At 34.1% G+C, this 19,018-nt stretch overlaps 1 protein-coding gene across 8 annotated transcripts in view; it reads right to left on the reverse strand.

The window, feature by feature from the left end:
* LOC145268736 (choline transporter-like protein 2) overlaps window positions 1-19,018 on the reverse strand; it is a 382,616-nt gene that overhangs the window by 20,252 nt on the left and 343,346 nt on the right. For all 8 annotated transcript variants that reach the window (XM_080124315.1, XM_080124314.1, XM_080124319.1 and 5 more), the window contains 4 exons: window positions 11,352-11,401; window positions 4,259-4,435; window positions 1,760-1,888; window positions 1,478-1,547 (listed from right to left, as the gene is read on the reverse strand). In XM_080124315.1, the coding sequence (XP_079980441.1) occupies window positions 1,478-1,547; window positions 1,760-1,888; window positions 4,259-4,435; window positions 11,352-11,401 (426 nt within the window). The remainder of the gene's footprint in view (window positions 1-1,477; window positions 1,548-1,759; window positions 1,889-4,258; window positions 4,436-11,351; window positions 11,402-19,018) is intronic.

A 19,018-nucleotide genomic window follows, 5' to 3' on the forward strand; every position in this document is an offset into this window, starting at 1 on the left:
TACCCCCAACAAACCAGAGACGCAGCCCCTGCTTCCCTGACTCTACTGACATGCAGAAGTTCAAGTGTAATGTGAATAGATATCTTGCTGCCCAACTCCCTACATAGAATCCCTGGTCCCACATATTAGTAGTCCTTTACAACATGGATCCGCTAAACTACTTCGTTTGATCATCCATCGAGAAGATCTTTCACAGCACCAAAACCAGTCTGATTTCCGCCATCCACCGAGCTCCTGCCAATGCTTGTGAAAAAGGCATGCTCCCAGTTCCGGACCTGTATTGAGGCGGTGATTGAGGCTAAAGGCGGCTACATTGAATAGATGTCAGCTTTACTACATAATTAAGTTACCTGAATTGATTTTTTCAGTAAAAGTCTTAAAATAAAACTGTAGTGCTGTTTTCTTTAGGGCGGCACTTATCCACCGTGTAGTTGCTGAATTTTTATGTGGCCTATTATATATATATATATATATATATTAAATATATGAATATTTTAAAGAAAATAATATAAAAATATAAATAAATGGTGAGGAGTGGAGATAAGCAATATAATGGATTCGTCGTATAAAAATAAAGTATCTTTGCAATTTTTTCTTGGCCAAAGATAAACACAAGGAGAATATTTTAATAACATAGCAAAACAAAATTGATTTAAAGCAAAAACTAGATCCACTAATCGGAATGTTTTCTTTTTTTTTTTTCTTTTTTTTTTTTTTGAGAGGTGGTGTTTGATGAACTCTACTGAGGAGCTATGAGATAAAATACTAACTTTGTTTTTACATCCCCGAACCAATTTTTAATGGTAAACAACTGATGATCCCTACAATAATATTGTAACTAATGCAGTGATTGAAAAAGACTAATTGACTTACAAGCAAGGAGTTTTGAAATGAAGAAATTGGGATTAAAAATATTTTTATATAGGTTTTTATAAAGGCTGAAAACTTCCAAGACATCTACAATATAAATCTCACCAGTCTGTTTAAATGTATGTATGTATGTTTGTATGCCTGCCTAAAACTTTTGGTAGAGGCGACGAATTTTTATAAGATCGGTATCATTTTGAAGCTCGACGTCTCGGACGATAAATATTGAAAAATCGGCCAAAAATATTAAGTCCTTCACCCTCGACTGAGTAGTTCTCTACAAGGAGGGGTCGAGTTTTTGCAAATCATTGTATACGGTTGGATTGACTTTGCCTAATTTTAACGTTCCGAACTTCCGGGTATGTCATAGAGTAGCAGTAAGATGTCAAATTTTCTTTCATTTTTTTTTTCCGCCATTGCGTCATGGGTTCGAGTCTGCCTGCTTACTACCACTTTTTTCTTTTTGCTCAACGCACCTCCAAACACCCGGGCAACGTCGGGCACCCAAGCTAGTTACATATTTTACACACACACACTTCTGAAAATGTTTTTGGAAAATATTTTCAAGATAAAATAAAAATGTTCAAAAGGTTAATCGGTCCTAACATACCATAATGTAAGCATTTTTGTTGAGGAACCTTAGGAATTTTTCCAAACACCAGAAACAACATTTCAAGCATCTATAAGAAAAAAAAAAAAAAAGAAAATAATTTTTCATTAATAAAAGAAATAAGCATTTACAGAAATCTTTAAAAAAAAAGAAAAGAGGGAAGTTATTTTTACATGGGAAGATCGCGGGGAAGAAAACATTGCAAGAACATGTGTGATTATATAACCATGCATAAGGGAAAGAGGAGATGGTCTCTCTCTTCTTGTAAACATGTATACTTACTTCATAATAAATTTAGCAACTGGATTGTCAACTTCTTTCAACTTTTGATCGACATATTCCAAAAACAGACGAATCATTTGGACAATTGCGATAATCAAAGAGCCAAATGCCAATGAACCAAGATGGTACCTAAAAAAAAAAAATTAAAAAAAAAAAAAATGAAAGAATAAAATTTTATTTTAACAAAAGCTCTGATTGGTCAAGTACAGTAATATGCAGGTATGATTCCTGATACACAGCGTGTCTGAAAGTAACTGAATTGATATCACAATTTAAAAACAGCAAACTATATGGTTTCCCCTTCCAAATACCCCCCTATCCCTCCAGTCCGAGTATTCTGCTGTGCTTCTAAAAGCTGCCTGAAGAATTCTTCTAGGATTCACTTTAGTTCCATTGTTACAGCCACCAAGAGGTCTTCCACATCTTTGAAAAAGGCTTCATTGAGGAAAAGAATCCTTGTAAAACATTTCCAGCAAGAACTCGGAAACAACAAAAAAAAAAGAAAAAAAAAAAAAAGAAGTTTCCCCTTATTCTTCTTTTGTGTCTAACAGTAGGCGAAATTTTCACAAATGGAATTTTGCAAAGAATTTCTGTCTATGGAATACATTGTTACAAAACTGCGTCCTTGCAGATTACAACTGTGTTGTCTTCAAATTAAATATCAACAGATTCCTATCTGGAAAGTATTCTTACTTGGTTCTGACACTCATTCCATCTCATTAATCTTTATCCTTGAGTGACATTTGACCTTAATAAAAAGTTTCCTTTCTTCTTTTATATGTTTAGCATTAGACGAAATTTTCACAAATGGAATTTTGCAAGGAATTTCTTTCAATAGAACATGCAGCAGCAGTGATACTTTGCTGTTTTAAATTTTGAATATCTTTGGTGTGTAAACTCGATGTTGATTGGTTGTAGCAGTCAACTTCTCTTCTAGTTTGCCCAATCAGACGCCATTTCTCTGGCAAGCTGAACATGTGACGAAGTGCATAAAAGTTAAACCACAGCAGCTCACTCTCTCTCTTTCTTCCCGGCTCTTGCTGACAACACACTCCTCTGTTGAGGTGCAATGTCAATCGGACCTTTGGCCCTGGGTTGATGAAAAGACATGCAAGCCAACATGGCTACCTTAACTACCTCCACACACACTTCCGTGCGGTACACACATGAACTCTCCTTCTCCCACAGGACTTTCTAATTTTTATTTTTATTATTCCTGTCCATACATGGATGCACGCTCCTACAACTAACTTCGACGCACATTTCTGAATACTTTCTTTCAAAAGATCGGTCTATTCTTTTATCCTCGTCCATACACAAACTCCTATTCAATACCAACTCTTTTCATACAAGTCATACTAACGAAAGTAACCAATGATATTGTTATTAAATGTTAGAATGAACTTTGTCATTATATGTTCTACAAATACATTGCTACGAGACAGCATTGCCACAGATTAAATGAGGGTCACATCATACCACCTCACATCTTTGAAGTCAACTTAATTTTTCCTATCCTGAGACGGGTATTCTTTTAGCTAACGTATAAAAGGCGGGGTTTTTTTTTGGGGGGGGGGGGTAGAGGCGGCGAACTTTAAATTAAAATAAATCACAAAAATATTTTTATTATAAAAATGTGGTTTATTCCAAAGAATAATGTTTGGTATTTATAATTTAGATACAATTTCAGTCATATGGCTCACGTGCATATGGCGTGATCTAGTTTTTTTTTTTTTCGCAAACTATGCATTAAATTAGGCTGTATTTCGTCAATAATGCGTGATGGGGGTCGCCCGGTTTTGCCCAGGCATAAAATACGCTTAAATATGATATTTTAATTTGTCCAGATTTCGTATATATTATTATAGAGTTGTGATTTCAAAAGTAAAAAAGAAAGTATTTAGGTGCCATCAGCTAGAATCGAAACCGAAATTGTAATATTCAAAGCTTGTGACGTTACCACTGTATCAACATAATTAAAAATAAACTAAGATGAATATACAAAATGTCTAACAATTTTTTCAATTTTGACCCAATTTTGACCCCTTAAAAACAATTTTAACCGGCTAAAGACCCATAAAAGAATGGCCCGTAAAAAATCCAATCCTTTGAGGTTCTTAGCGCTGCTTTGCGACTTTTACCTACGGAGAAGATAGAGTTTGAAAATATGGAGACGGACAGGCAAATAGCCGTTTATATATTAGATTTGCACAATTTGCAAACACTGCTCGGGTATCAGCTTCTTCATGATGAATTGTCAAACCAAGCTGAACTCAAAATAACCAATAGTTGCCAAATCTGCAATTTAAAAACATAGCATTGTCAATTTAAAGTTTATTTCTAAAAAAGAACAAAAAACACTATATCTCTCTCTATAAGTAATCTTTTTAAATGATAATGCAATCCTATTTCTCTTTTGCCTATAGATCACGCAGCACATCCAATCCAATGTTAATGTTTTCTGGTTGAAAAAAAGAATAAATTTTCAAAGTGACTCACCTGAAGCACCTGTAAAAGGCCTTAAATAAAGGAAAGCTTGGAATGTCCTTGGGTTTATCAAATGACCAGTAGTAAGAGGCGAATGTTCCCGCGAGTGTCAGTTGGCCAAGAGCAGTGACAAAGTTGACCATCCAGAAAAAGACAAACACCGCAAAGATTTGCAAGTAAATCGTGTAGCTGGACAGGAAAAGAAAAAAAAAAAAAATATATATATATATATATCAGTAGCTGGACAGACAAGAAAAAAAAAAAAAAAATACATACATATTTATATTGGCAAAAAATAAGATTATCCCATTTGAAAAACAAAATTTTATATTTACTGTTTAATATACTAGGGTCGTTCCAAAAGTAAGGCCTCCTATTTTTTTTTCTCAAAAACTAAAACATTGAAGAGCTATGAAAACGGGAGTGGTACCATTAAAACAAGCGACCTTTTGCACTCTATTTTTCTATATACAATGTAGTCATCACCATTCTTAATGCACATTTTCGCCACTAACTGTCGCCACTAATTGACGAACCCATGACATCAACTGCCTTAACGTCAAAACCATTCAACAGGCGCCAGTGAATGTTAATCGTTTCAATTTTTTCTACATATACGAATTCAATGCCAGATCTCTGCTTCTGACGCATGTCCATGACAGGGGTTGCTATCTTACAATTTAACACCGGCAATATCTGCAACAGAGTGATGAAACTTTTAGGTCATGAATGCTAAGTCATCATAATAATGCAATTTGCAATCCATTCTGATCCATTCGGGTGGAATAAAAATAGGAGGCATTATTTTTGGAATGTTCCTCGTCGAGATGTGTTTGGCCGTTTTATGGCATATCAATTTAATACATAAGAAGTAAGAAGCATCCAAACGTCTTGCACTTGAATATTCAAACATTCAAGCTTGGATCTTATTGTTGTTGGCAATTTAAATTTGGTAAACGGCTAGAAAATATTAATTATAAAATTCTGTAGACCGTCCGAGCAATCCTTGCTTGCTTGAATTTTGCATTATAATAAAGTCGTATAGATGCTAATTGGCCTTTTGGCCAAGATCAAAGTGTAGTTAAAAAAAAAAAAATTTTACACACACTCACAAAGTAATTGTAAATATATTCTTTTTTGCAAAAACGCTGGGGTTTTCATTAGTTAGTTTAGAGTTCACAGAGTGAATGAGGTATTGTGGTAAATATTGCCAGTCAAGAGTAAAGTCGCCAAAGACTCCATTTTCCCTGTAGTAACAAAGACCCTGCAACACTCCCCCACCCAGATCTTAAAGGGCCTTGTGCATAAATTTGTTTTGTAAATTTGAATTTTGCTTTTAATTTATTTTAATTTTACATTGAATTATTTTGATTGTAATTTTCACGAAATAAATTATATATCAAGATCAAAGTGTAGTTTTATTGTTATCTTTTTTTGTTTTTACACGTCAATAAAAAATGTTTTAAAAATTGGGAGTTAAGTAGGACGTCCCCCAGTATGAAAGGGTGAATGCGGTATTATGGTGAAAGAAGATACTAGCTGGGAGAAACTTTTGATTTTGTTTAGTTCTGGAGTGACAAGGATGATCAACGACCCCCACAATCCCCCCTTTTGAGTTGGCTATGTGCCTAAGTTTTTTGTTCATTGTTGATTTTCAATGTATTTTTAACATGAATAAAGGATTTAATATCTCAAAGTGTAGTATCTGTTCTTCAGGTGCGGCACTTCCATTTCTCGTTCTCTTTCAGTGGAGGAGAAATCCTTCACAACGGAGACAATTTTTATTTTTGTACCTTTTCTTCACGTTAAAAAACGACCCTAGTGTCTAACTCCGTCCCGTGGGGAGATATTGTAAATAGGTATAATAAAGTTGTATTATAAAATGGAAAAGAAAAAAAACAAACAAACAAAAAAAAACCCAGCAGTGTCAAAACGTCCTCTTGTTGATACAACGCACGAAAGTCTTTTTTCCTTTCTTTCCTCAACTTGCAATAAATCCTCGTGTATTCGATATTATCTTTCACTGTTCGTTCTCGTTCTAAGCTGTCCAACAAAAAACTCCACTCAACAACCTCTCTGCTTTAGAATTCAACAGTTGTGTATACCTGGCCTTGCCCGGTCGAAACATATTGCCAAGCAGAGGGATTAGTCGCATACTATTCAAGATACACCGAATATTCTAACTGATACTGAAAGTGAACACCTGCTGGGTTTAGGGAAGCATAAAACACATCTTGGACGATGAAAATCAGATGCAAAGCAACTTTCATAGCTTAAAGGGGAAATAACTCTTATAGCTTTAACCTTACCAGACCGATACACCGGTAATTTCCGAAAATGCTGAATACCAAGTTTCTGCAAACCCGGTATTTTTCCGACCATGTGTTTTTGTGTTGTCAAGGAGCTAAAATTTAACAGTTACGAATTGTGCACATATGCAAATTAATGGCATACGTTCACCAATGAGCGACCTACAAAATTATGCCTGTCTTTTGTTTTCTACATTTTCTGCTGGCATTTTACAGGTTAAGCTCGAGGTCATTTGCAAGAGTGATTTCTATTACAATGATAAAATATATATTTCTATTACAATGATAAAATATATATTTCTATCACAATGATAAAACATATATTTCTATCACAATGATAAAACATATATTTCTATCACAATGATAAAACATATATTTCTATCACAATGATAAAACATATATTTCTATCACAATGATAAAACATATATTTCTATTACAATGATAAAACATATATTTCTATTACAATGATAAAACATCTATTTCTATTACAATGATAAAACATCTATTTCTATTACAATGATAAAACATCTATTTCTATTACAATGATAAAACATATATTTCTATTACAATGATAAAACATATATTTCTATTACAATGATAAAACATATATTTCTATTACAATGATAAAACATATATTTCTATTACAATGATAAAACATATATTTCTATTACAATGATAAAACATATATTTCTATTACAATGATAAAACATATATTTCTATTACAATGATAAAACATATATTTCTATTACAATGATAAAACATATTTCTATTACAATGATAAAACATATATTTCTATTACAATGATAAAACATATTTCTATTACAATGATAAAACATCTATTTCTATTACAATGATAAAACATCTATTTCTATTACAATGATAAAACATCTATTTCTATTACAATGATAAAACATATATTTCTATTACAATGATAAAACATATATTTCTATTACAATGATAAAACATATATTTCTATTACAATGATAAAACATATATTTCTATTACAATGATAAAACATCTATTTCTATTACAATGATAAAACATCTATTTCTATTACAATGATAAAACATCTATTTCTATTACAATGATAAAACATCTATTTCTATTACAATGATAAAACATCTATTTCTATTACAATGATAAAACATATATTTCTATTACAATGATAAAACATATATTTCTATTACAATGATAAAATATATATTTCTATTACAATGATAAAATATATATTTCTATTACAATGATAAAATATATATTTCTATTACAATGATAAAATATATATTTCTATTACAATGATAAAATATATATTTCTATTACAATGATAAAATATATATTTCTATTACAATGATAAAATATATTTCTATTACAATGATAAAACATATATTTCTATTACAATGATAAAACATATATTTCTATTACAATGATAAAATATATATTTCTATTACAATGATGAAATATATATTTCTATTACAATGATGAAATATATATTTCTATTACAATGATAAAACATCTATTTCTATTACAATGATAAAACATCTATTTCTATTACAATGATAAAACATCTATTTCTATTACAATGATAAAACATCTATTTCTATTACAATGATAAAACATATATTTCTATTACAATGATAAAACATATATTTCTATTACAATGATAAAACATATATTTCTATTACAATGATAAAATATATATTTCTATTACAATGATAAAATATATATTTCTATTACAATGATAAAATATATATTTCTATTACAATGATAAAACATCTATTTCTATTACAATGATAAAACATCTATTTCTATTACAATGATAAAACATCTATTTCTATTACAATGATAAAATATATATTTCTATTACAATGATAAAATATATATTTCTATTACAATGATAAAATATATATTTCTATTACAATGATAAAACATCTATTTCTATTACAATGATAAAACATCTATTTCTATTACAATGATAAAACATCTATTTCTATTACAATGATAAAACATATATTTCTATTACAATGATAAAACATCTATTTCTATTACAATGATAAAATATATATTTCTATTACAATGATAAAACATATTTCTATTACAATGATAAAACATATATTTCTATTACAATGATAAAATATATATTTCTATTACAATGATAAAACATATTTCTATTACAATGATAAAACATATATTTCTATTACAATGATAAAATATATATTTCTATTACAATGATAAAACATATTTCTATTACAATGATAAAACATATATTTCTATTACAATGATAAAATATATATTTCTATTACAATGATAAAACATATTTCTATTACAATGATAAAACATATATTTCTATTACAATGATAAAACATATATTTCTATTACAATGATAAAACATATATTTCTATTACAATGATAAAACATATATTTCTATTACAGTAGTCTTGTCTGTTTATTTGTTCCCACTTTAATGTGTACAAAATGGTACAGTGTTTCACAAATTTTTCATACTGAAAACGGACTTATAAAAAAAAAACAAAAAAAAACACTTATTCCAACATGATTTCTATATATACTATTTATTCAAAAGAAATCTACATTCAATGAATACCCTCATTTGCATATTAGATTAAAGTAAATCTACTTTAATAATTACCTCGATTTTATTAATTGTTTTGTTATAATAGAATCGTTTTAATTGTTCTACTTAGAAATATTATTCAAATTTAATTTATTTATTTTTAATTTAATTTATATTTAATTTATTTTCAATTATTAAAAGCTGACAACATGTCGTTTAAAACCGGAAGTAACTTATTAACCCTATCAGACCTGAGCTACTGAACCTAAATTGCCTCTGTGCGTGGCCTTCTAGGCAAAATTGTGAAAAAATTTAAACGCAATAGTAATTTTAGTAAATGTTTGCCTTTCATCTACACCAGTGTTCAGCATTTGTGTGCCAGTCTGCCCGACAGGTGGAGCCCTCCTTGATGCAGAGGCTCAGTTGCATCATCAGAATTATCATGAATTTCTTCTTCATGAATAGATTCATCATCACTAGCGTTACTTGATTCAGAAACATACTCCTGATCAAATTCGCCTTCGTCTGAATTAGATAGCAATAGCCAAAAGCACATTACCTGAAAGTGCTTCCTTTAATCTCCTCGGCCTAACGTTACGCCTGAAAGTATACTGTACCTCCATAAGGCCACCATTCGCCTATGTATGGAGTACTGTGTCACATTTGGGCTGGTGCATCTGCTACTAGTTGTAACTCCTGGACAGAGTTCAAAAGGGAGCCACCAACCTGATAGATCCTGAACTGTCATTTAAGCTTCAGCCTCTGTCCCATTGACGAAATGTTGTATCCCTCTGCCTGTTCTACAAGTATTTTAATGGTGAATGCTCCGCAGAAGTACAAGCACTTGTTCCCCCTCGATGTAGATCCCCCTCCCCCAACAAACAGCTAAATCCTATCCCTTAACAATAAAGATCCCTAGGTGTAAGAAAGCCTTCTACTGCAATAGTTTCTTTCCCAGAACTGCTAGACTTTGGAACTCCCTTCCAGGATTCTGCTTTCCCAACTGTACTGACATGCAGAAGTTCAGTGCAATGTGGACAGACATCTTGCTGCTCATCTCCCTTCATAATATCCCTGCAACTTATGTCCCCGATAGTAGCCCCCTACTTCAAAGTGGCACTGTGCCTTGTTTTAGGTGAAAATTGAATAAAAAAACAACAAAAAACACTTGTTGCACCGTGAAACTCCTTCGTTTGGTTCTTTTACCGGTCGAAATGGTTGATTCGTCACTAACTCGCTTCATGGCTACTTTAGTCTACAAAACAAGCCACAATTCCACTAAAACAAAGGAAGTCATTTGCAGAACATTAGACTTGTGCTACATCGAGGCTAAGCAGCAGTTGGGTAACTATTTTTAGCTCCCTGACAATACAAAAACAAGTGGTTGGAAAAATACTGGTTTAGCAGTAACTCGATATTTAGCATTTTTGGAAATTACCAGTATATTGGTAACTTGATCTGGTAGGGTTAAAGCTATGAGAGTTATTTCCAGTTTAAGCTATGAAAGTCACTTTATGTTTGATTTTCTTAGACCAAGATGGATGTGTTTTATACTTCCCTAAATGCAACATGTGTTCACTTTTCATAACAAGTGTACCTTGAATAGTATATGACTAATCCCTCCGTCCTGCAATATGACCGGGCAACGTCTCTATCCACTGTGCCTTCGGGGCCTGTGGCAGAGTGGATAAAAACTTTGAATTTCTACAGTTTCAGGTGAGCATTATCTGGAGATAGTGGTTTCAATCCGACCCAAAGCCGGCCAAATGATTAGTTGGCCAAAACGTGGTGAGACAACAACAACTATGGAAGGCAGTAATTGCTGAGGATGCAGTTAGGAGATTGGGAGTTCCTATCCCGTCGCAGTTACCATCTGATGAAGGCCAGAGGAATAGTTGGCCGAAACGTTGTGAAAATAATAACTAAAAGATGAGGATAATAGTTTGCAATAAATAAATGAATAAATAAATGAATAAAGAAGTGAACTGTTTAGAAAAAACATAATACTCACATGCACATGTCTCAGTTTCATTTTTTTCTATTTTTTATTTATTTTTTATTTTTTTTTTTAAGATTTCAACATTACGTTTAATACCCAGGTTATAATAAATATTCTGCATGAATTAAAACATAATATTTATGCATATTTTACAACCGAGCAACGCCGGGCGGCCTGCTAGTAGTCGATAAATAAATAAATAAATAAATGGATAAATAATAAACTTACCTTTCCATATTTTGGATGACATAGCAAGATTTTTCTGAACCTGTATCATTCTGCAATGTAGAAAACAAAAATATACATCAGAAGGAAATCCCTTTTTTTTTTTTTGTAACATTAATCTAATATCTCTAACAAAACATTTAATTTTGTTAAATCCTAGCAGACAATATAGCAAAGCCTCAATGTTTTGGAGTACTTGGTTATGAAAGGGAACGATATTTAAGACAATAATAATTGTGTGGTGTTGACCCTAACAAATCGCTCATCACTGAAGAGACAGGATCCCGGACGACACCAGGAACCCGGTTCAGATAGATGAGGATGAGGTATGGTTAGGGGAGGTTATGCTGACACTGTCAAGGAAAGACAGATGTCCATGAAATTCTGTCCATCAGAAAAATAATGCTTCAATGAAAGGAAAATATAAAATCTGATAATAGGATTCTTTGGAACAAGGGAGCTGAGGAGAGAAATTGTTTTTCTAGTTGGGTTTGCTAAAAATGGATTTTAAATAACTAATTGAGGGAGACAGGTACAATAACTTAGATTCAAAATGTCTGCTTTTGTGTCTGGGAAATGTTGTCAATTGGTCCACCTGTTAGATTTAAGGTTTAGACCACCAAGTAAGTGATGGGAATTGAACCTTGGAAGATAAAACAGTTTCTTTGAGGGAAAAGTAATTTGAGTTGAAGAGAAAGAAAGAAAAAGGGAAAAAGAGAATTAAACCTAGAACCCCATCCTCCAACATAGACCCCTACTAACATGTCTCCTTCTCCAACATCAGGGGTCTACGTTCCAACCTTCCAGAGGTTGAAACCCAATAACAGGAGACAAAACCGGACATATTCTTTCTAAGTGAAACTGGCATAGGGCCGACCACTTCCCTAGATGAGTTCATAATTAAAGTATACTCTAACTTAACATCTAAATCTGACCTCCAAGATCGCCATAGCCATTAAAGATGGCTTTCCGTGTGGTAAGGATATCTCCAGAGAAGACCCTAATTTACCTTATATGTGCTTCCGGGTTATACTTGCTTACACCACCGCATTTATATTTGTGGGGTTACTATATTTAAGAGTATATCTGAGAAAATTGACCACATCCTGTCTGCTCATCCTTCAGCTAACATTCACATTTGCGGTGACTTCAATGCCCATAATGTGGAATGGCTGACCCACTCAAATAAGACAGATTATGAGGGGAGGTTCTGTCATGATTTTGCCATTGCCTATGACCTCACTCAGATTGTTCATGAACACACCCGTATGCCTGATACTACAGGTTAGTATGCAAGCCTTCAAGACCTTTTTCTCACAACTTCCCCTGAGCAATGTTCATGTTCCGTTCTATCTCCCCTGGGATCCTCCAACCACTCCGTTATATCAGTTAAGATAAAAATGAAATGCAATAAGTCTTCAGATGTACCTCTCCATCGTACTGTATATCGATACTTTATGGCTGACTGGGATAGCTTCTGTATATTCATATCTGATCTACCTCTGCATTCCATGTTTAAAAAGGGTGTGTCCTCTATAGTATCAGACCTGACGGAATGGTTAATTGTAGGCATAGACTGATTCATACCATCGAAAAAGTTCCAACAAAAACCTAACAGCCAGCCATGGTTCTCCCCAGAATGTGCTGCTACTATTGCGCATAGAAATCACTTTTTCCATAGCTTCTAACGTAATAGATGTACTGAGATTAAAGCTGCTTTCAGAACTGCTAGCAACCACTGTAAAAGAGTAATAAAACATGCAAGAGAGCTATATGCTCAGTCTGTTAAATCCAAAGTAGCTGAGCATCGGCTTGGTTCCCACCAGTTTTGGCAAATAGCAAACAGGATCCTGAACAGAAGCATGTGTTCTATCCCAACCATCATCAATGGACCTGAGGTCATCTCATCAGCATCAGACAAGGCTAAACTATTTGCCAAGAACTTTGCAGTTAATTCTACCCTATGCAACGAAGGCCATCAACTCCCCGAATTTCCTCTTATAACAGACAACACACTATGCAACATACAAATATCTGTGCGTGAGGTCGCCAAGCTAATCAAGAACCTTGATTCCAGTGAAGCAACTGGCCCAGACGGCATTCCAATTATAGTGTTGAAAAAGCTTCAACCAGAACTTGCCCCCATACTTACAAAACTGTTTAAGTGTTGCCTTAAGGAGAAGTGCTTTCCAACAGCCTGGAAAACCTGGTCAATATGCCCTGCATTTAAGAATTCAGGTGATAAGTCATCTCCCTCTCATTACAGACCAATAAGTCTCCTGTGTGTCATGAGTAAGTTGTTGGAATCCATATTAAATAAAGTAGTCAACCACCTCAGCAGAAATAACCTCTTTAGTGACATGCAATATAGTTTCCGTTTTGCTAGATCTACAGCAGATGTGCTAACAGTTATATATCATAGGATTAGTGAATCTCTCGACAAAGGCTTCCTTTCTAGGGCAATTGCTCTTGACATATCAAAGGCCTTAACTAAGGTATGGCATAAGGGCCTACTTCACAAGATTTCCAGCTACAGTATAACTGGAAATGTTTTCTCAATTATTAAATCATTTCTCTCTGATTGGCTCATAAGAGTAGTGGTTGATGGGCAGAAATCAGAGGCCCACAGTATTAATGTTGGAGTCCCTCAAGGGTCAATCCTGGGCCTAACTCTTCCTGATTTACATCTCCCAAAACACATACTAAAATCATTCGTTGACATCTATGCTAATGACACGACCATCTATGGCAAAATATCAAAGGCCATAAATGACAAAGTTCTCTCTGATTCTCTCTCCTTTGATCCTGAGCGTGTGGTGCAGTGGGGGAAGAGGTGGCTGGTTACTTTTAATGTATCTAAAACCAAGCTCCTATCTTTACATCATCAATGCTCTGATCCCCATTTGGCATCAATTGAATTGGATGGCTCTTGTCTTTGGGGAGGCTTCATGTTTTGACAAGCTTCTGGGTTTGACCGTTACTCCTGATCTGAAATGGAACACGTACATCAAGTCTGTTGACCAGGTTGCTGGGAAAATGGTAGGATCCTTCTACCACCCCAGAAGATATCTCACTACTGATGCAATTTTCTATCTATATAAAAGCCAGGTATGTCCAAGGATGGAGTACTGCTGCCACATCTGGGCTGGAGCTGCTAAAAACAGCCTATCTTGCCTTAACAGAGTACAAAATAAACTTTGTTGCTTAGTGGGTGATGCCCTTTTCTCTTCCCTACCACCTCTCTCCCACAGAAGAGCCGTTGCGAGCCTGTCTTTGTTTTATCGTTATTTCTATGGCAAGTCCTCGTCCGAGCTCCAATCTCTGGTCCACCCCTCACCAATCTTTCACAAAACCCACCAGTCTACCTGAAAACACTGTCAGTAATTTTCCCCACTCTTTATATGTGCCTAAATCAAAACATAGATTCCATGAACAAAGCTTCTTTCTTAGAAGTGCATGCCTGTAGAATTCTCTTCCGCCTGCCGGTTTCCCACCTGACTACAACTTGGATATCTTCAAGTCCAACATAAACAAATTCCTGATTAATCGCCCCCTTAAGACACTTTATCAAATCTCCAATTTTAACTATTACTACGATACTATCCCATTGATTACTGTACACACAATAACCCTTATCCCCGAGTGGCTTCCGGGCCTTGATAAATGGTGACCTCCATATAAAAAAAGAGAGATATGGTTACGAAAGAGATAGAAGAGATTCACAAGAAAAGAGAAAAGAGAAAGAATATGAAATAATGGGAAAGAGAAAGGAAAAGTAATCTTCAAATGGCAGATGGGGAAGAAGCCGATTTAATAAAAACGATTATGTTTTTAGAAATAAGAATCTTTTGCTGGCTGGCATTGGAGAGAACGTAACGCTCTGGGCTCTGGCCCTGAGGGCCAAATACCCCCAGAAAAGCTAAGTTGAAAAGCTCTTGTTCCTAGCTGGGAAATTATCTAAACGAACTTAAGTTGTACAACTTGCATCACAAAGCCGTTAAGAACCCACAGAACTCAACTTTATACAAGTGTACCCTGCATATTTTAAGAATATTTTATGAATAATTATTTTGTTTGTTTATAAAAAAATAACCCCGAGTTTTTCTTTACTTCTCAATTGCTGGCTCAAATGAAGATGCAGTTCATTTCAGATATGCCCTGATGCCAGACGATGGATTGGTTGTTTGTTTTTGTTTACGGCATATCAACCCTTTTCAGGTTATTTAATGCCGAATCCAAAGATTCTGAAGAAAAATTTTTAAATAGAATATATCTGTTGTTTTCAAGTCGATTTCTATTTAACCCATAGCTGGGACCCTAACAGGTACTACCACTTCGGGTCAGAGTGGACCTTGGAGCAATGGCAATTAAAGGTGGCTCCACACTCCCCAAAGCCCGCAAGCTGGGGCCTCACCACTGGATATAGTTTAAGGTCATATCCAGGACCTCCAGACGAGGTTAGACACAGACCATCAAGGCAATGTTTGGCATAAAAGCAATATTTGTAACTGTATGTATAGCCGCTAGTACTATCTGTATTTTTAAAATAGTCTGATAGGATTTCAATTAAAATGTGCAATAAAGAGCAAGAGAGAAATCTTTCTATGACTGAGGCAGAATGTCATTTTTGCAGAATACATGTTTCTCTCTTTTATGAAAAGGAAAATGAAGTTTGTTATTTTAATCGGTTCCATGAATATCTCTGATGCAATACAAAGTTATATTTTCTTTTGGTTAATCCAGGCAGATTTACAAGTTCCAGGCGCAAGCCACACAAAATCATTAATAGTTTTAACGTCGTGTTTCGCGTGCAGTGCCTTTTTTATAGGTGCAGACCGGCTCCAGCGAAAACTGTTAAAAAAAATATTCTTAAATTCGCTTTCTCTAAATGCTGATTGGATGAAAAGTCAACATCTTTGTCACGTGGAGTGCTTTCAATCCTGTCCGTAATAATTACCAAGTTTTGTTATTTATGGTGTAATATTTATGTGGGCGTAGATAACAGATGTACGCGCAACTGGAATGCTCCTTGTCCAGCGACTCTAATGTTTGCGGTGAGTTGATACAAGGGGATGGCTCATCAAGAACTTGTTCACGTTGGACTTGAAGATGACCATATTGTAATCAGCTGGAAAGCAGGAAAACAGAACAGATTTCCACAGGCATGCAGTTCTAAGAAAGAAGCTTTGTTCATGGAATCTACGTTTAGGTTTAGGCACAGATAAAGAGTGGGGGGAATTATTAATAGTGGTTTCAGATAGACGAGTGTTTTGTGAAAGTCAAGGGCCATAAATTGTTATGTAACAAAGCCCCAGAAGGTTCTGAAGGCTGAAGACAGATCCAAGAATGTCAGGAACACAGTGAATGAATTTTCTCCATGTAAACTCAATTTGTGTGGTATTTGTTAGTGATGGGACAATTCCGATATTTTTCTATGATTTGAATACAATTACCGATATATTTTCTTTTTTTAGGGGTGGGTGGGGTGGCAGATTATTGTAAAAATCAATGTAATACGTGCATATATTTTCCAAAATGCAAAAATACACTTGTGTGTGTATGTGGGGTGAGGTATACTAAATATTTTAGTTTTACTGGTAATTTAAAAATCAATAAATATTTATAATTTTAGCATTTAATTTAGCCAAGGAAAATTAAGTTTTAAACAAATAAAAATAAAAGAATCATTTTTGGCATTGGAAAATGTGAAAAATCTTTTCTGATACCCAAAAATCAGATTTTTTTGATTTCCAATTCCGATTAATCGTCCCAACACTAGTATTTGTAAATATTGGATATATAAGTCTTGTTGAATTACAGGTTGAGAGATGATAACTAGCTTGTGTGCAATATGTGTGGAGATTGATAAGAATTCTGATGTGGAGGAGGTATATTTGAATGGCGAAGCTATTAAGGTTTTTCTCAAATTGCAAATACACTAAATAAACCTCACCTTTTTTGCTACCGGACTCTGGCTCACAACTTATACCACCATTTGGTGCAATCATTATTTTGATGTCTTTGTTCATCGGACGAGTTCAAATTGTGTAGATGGTTGGTTGCTTTTGTTTTACGGCATATCAACCCTTTTTGGTTATTTAATGCTGAATATTTTTAAAAAATTAAGTTGTGAGTTACGTATTTTTACTTATTCGTTGAATCAAACTTTTTTCTTATTCATTAGATAATGTGTATAGAGACGTACTGTGAAAACTATTATCCAGCCTTATTTCACATTCAATGCACAAAATCCCCAACACTCAGTTTGAGACATATATGTTTATTGCCCCTTATTTTCAGCAGTCACATGTTTCAGCATATAGGTGACGATATCAACTTCCTCTTTCATCTCTCTCTCTCTCTTTTCCCCATGGCACGCAACAGGACAGCCATACCCCAAGTCTGGTTTCCACATGCAAACTGACTTGGTAATGAAACGAATTGCTAGCATACTGATACAGCCTTACAGAGGTAAGCTAAACTTTGCAAATCATGAACGAACCCTACAATTTCTGAATCAACTCTGTAGGCACATTAAATAAAGTATGTTAATCTTAGTCCACACATGATCACAGATCAATAAGCACACACATACGCAACGTACACATGGTATTATAGTTTATCCGCCAAAAGGTACCGTCTGTGATAAGAATATATAAATATGTTTTATTTGTTTTAAATAACGTCTATGGTTTTAAATAAACAAACTCTGCATTTTCATTAATTTATATCGTTGACACAATGCTACCACAACACATGAGATTTTTTTTTGTAAAGAATGGGTTAAGTTAGATTAGAGTTATATTTTATTGTATAGGTTTACTTTTTTAAAAATCTTAATAGTGTGTTAGGATCAAATCGTGTAGGGAATTATTTTCTCTCACAACACGGCAAAGATTTTCATTTCATGGTATTTTATGAGGCTTCCAGAATCATGCGATAACAAGTGCCATGTATAAGGAAACTAGTTATATATACCACTATGTTCCCCAAACTTTCGCAGAGCACGGGTCAAAAATTACAGAAAGCACCTGACAACATGAAGGTAACTCTCATATCTACGCCCCAAACTGGCTGATGTGAAGGCTCTGCTCACCTTTATACCCGCTGTATTTGCCTCTTCTCTCTGTAGTATTTTAGATGAACAAAAAGTTCTTTGTCAAGATATGGAAGAAAACCTGACCTTAGAGGCAACTGTCGTTATCAATGAGGAATCTGATGATGCTGATGTTTGAAACGCATTCATGAATTATGTTGACACCAACATCAGTGCAGAATGACTTTGAAGCAATGTAAGTGCAGTAAAACTGTTGTGTTGTTTCTTTAACTTTATTAAACTTTATTACCATGTTTACAGGCAGTAATACATTTCATTGCCACTATTCTCACAATAATCATTACATCACAACTATCGTCATTATTGAAATGAACATGACATGTGATAGCTTAGGGGTTACACATCATTTTAAATGCATTTTAGTCTGCAAGGACCCGTGGCACAGTGGTTAGAGTACTTGAAAAAAAAAATCCATTGTAAAAAGTGATATTCTTCTGAAGGTTCAATCCTTAGTGTGGGCAACCGAAAAATACAATTACAAATTATTTAGGACTTCTATCCAGTCATGGCTGACGGAACAAGAACATGCTACCTCCTTGATGTAAATAAAGGG

The sequence above is a fragment of the Euprymna scolopes genome, chromosome 44 (assembly GCF_053919585.1).
Source record: "Euprymna scolopes isolate OS-2025 chromosome 44, ASM5391958v1, whole genome shotgun sequence".
NCBI lineage: Eukaryota > Metazoa > Mollusca > Cephalopoda > Sepiida > Sepiolidae > Euprymna > Euprymna scolopes.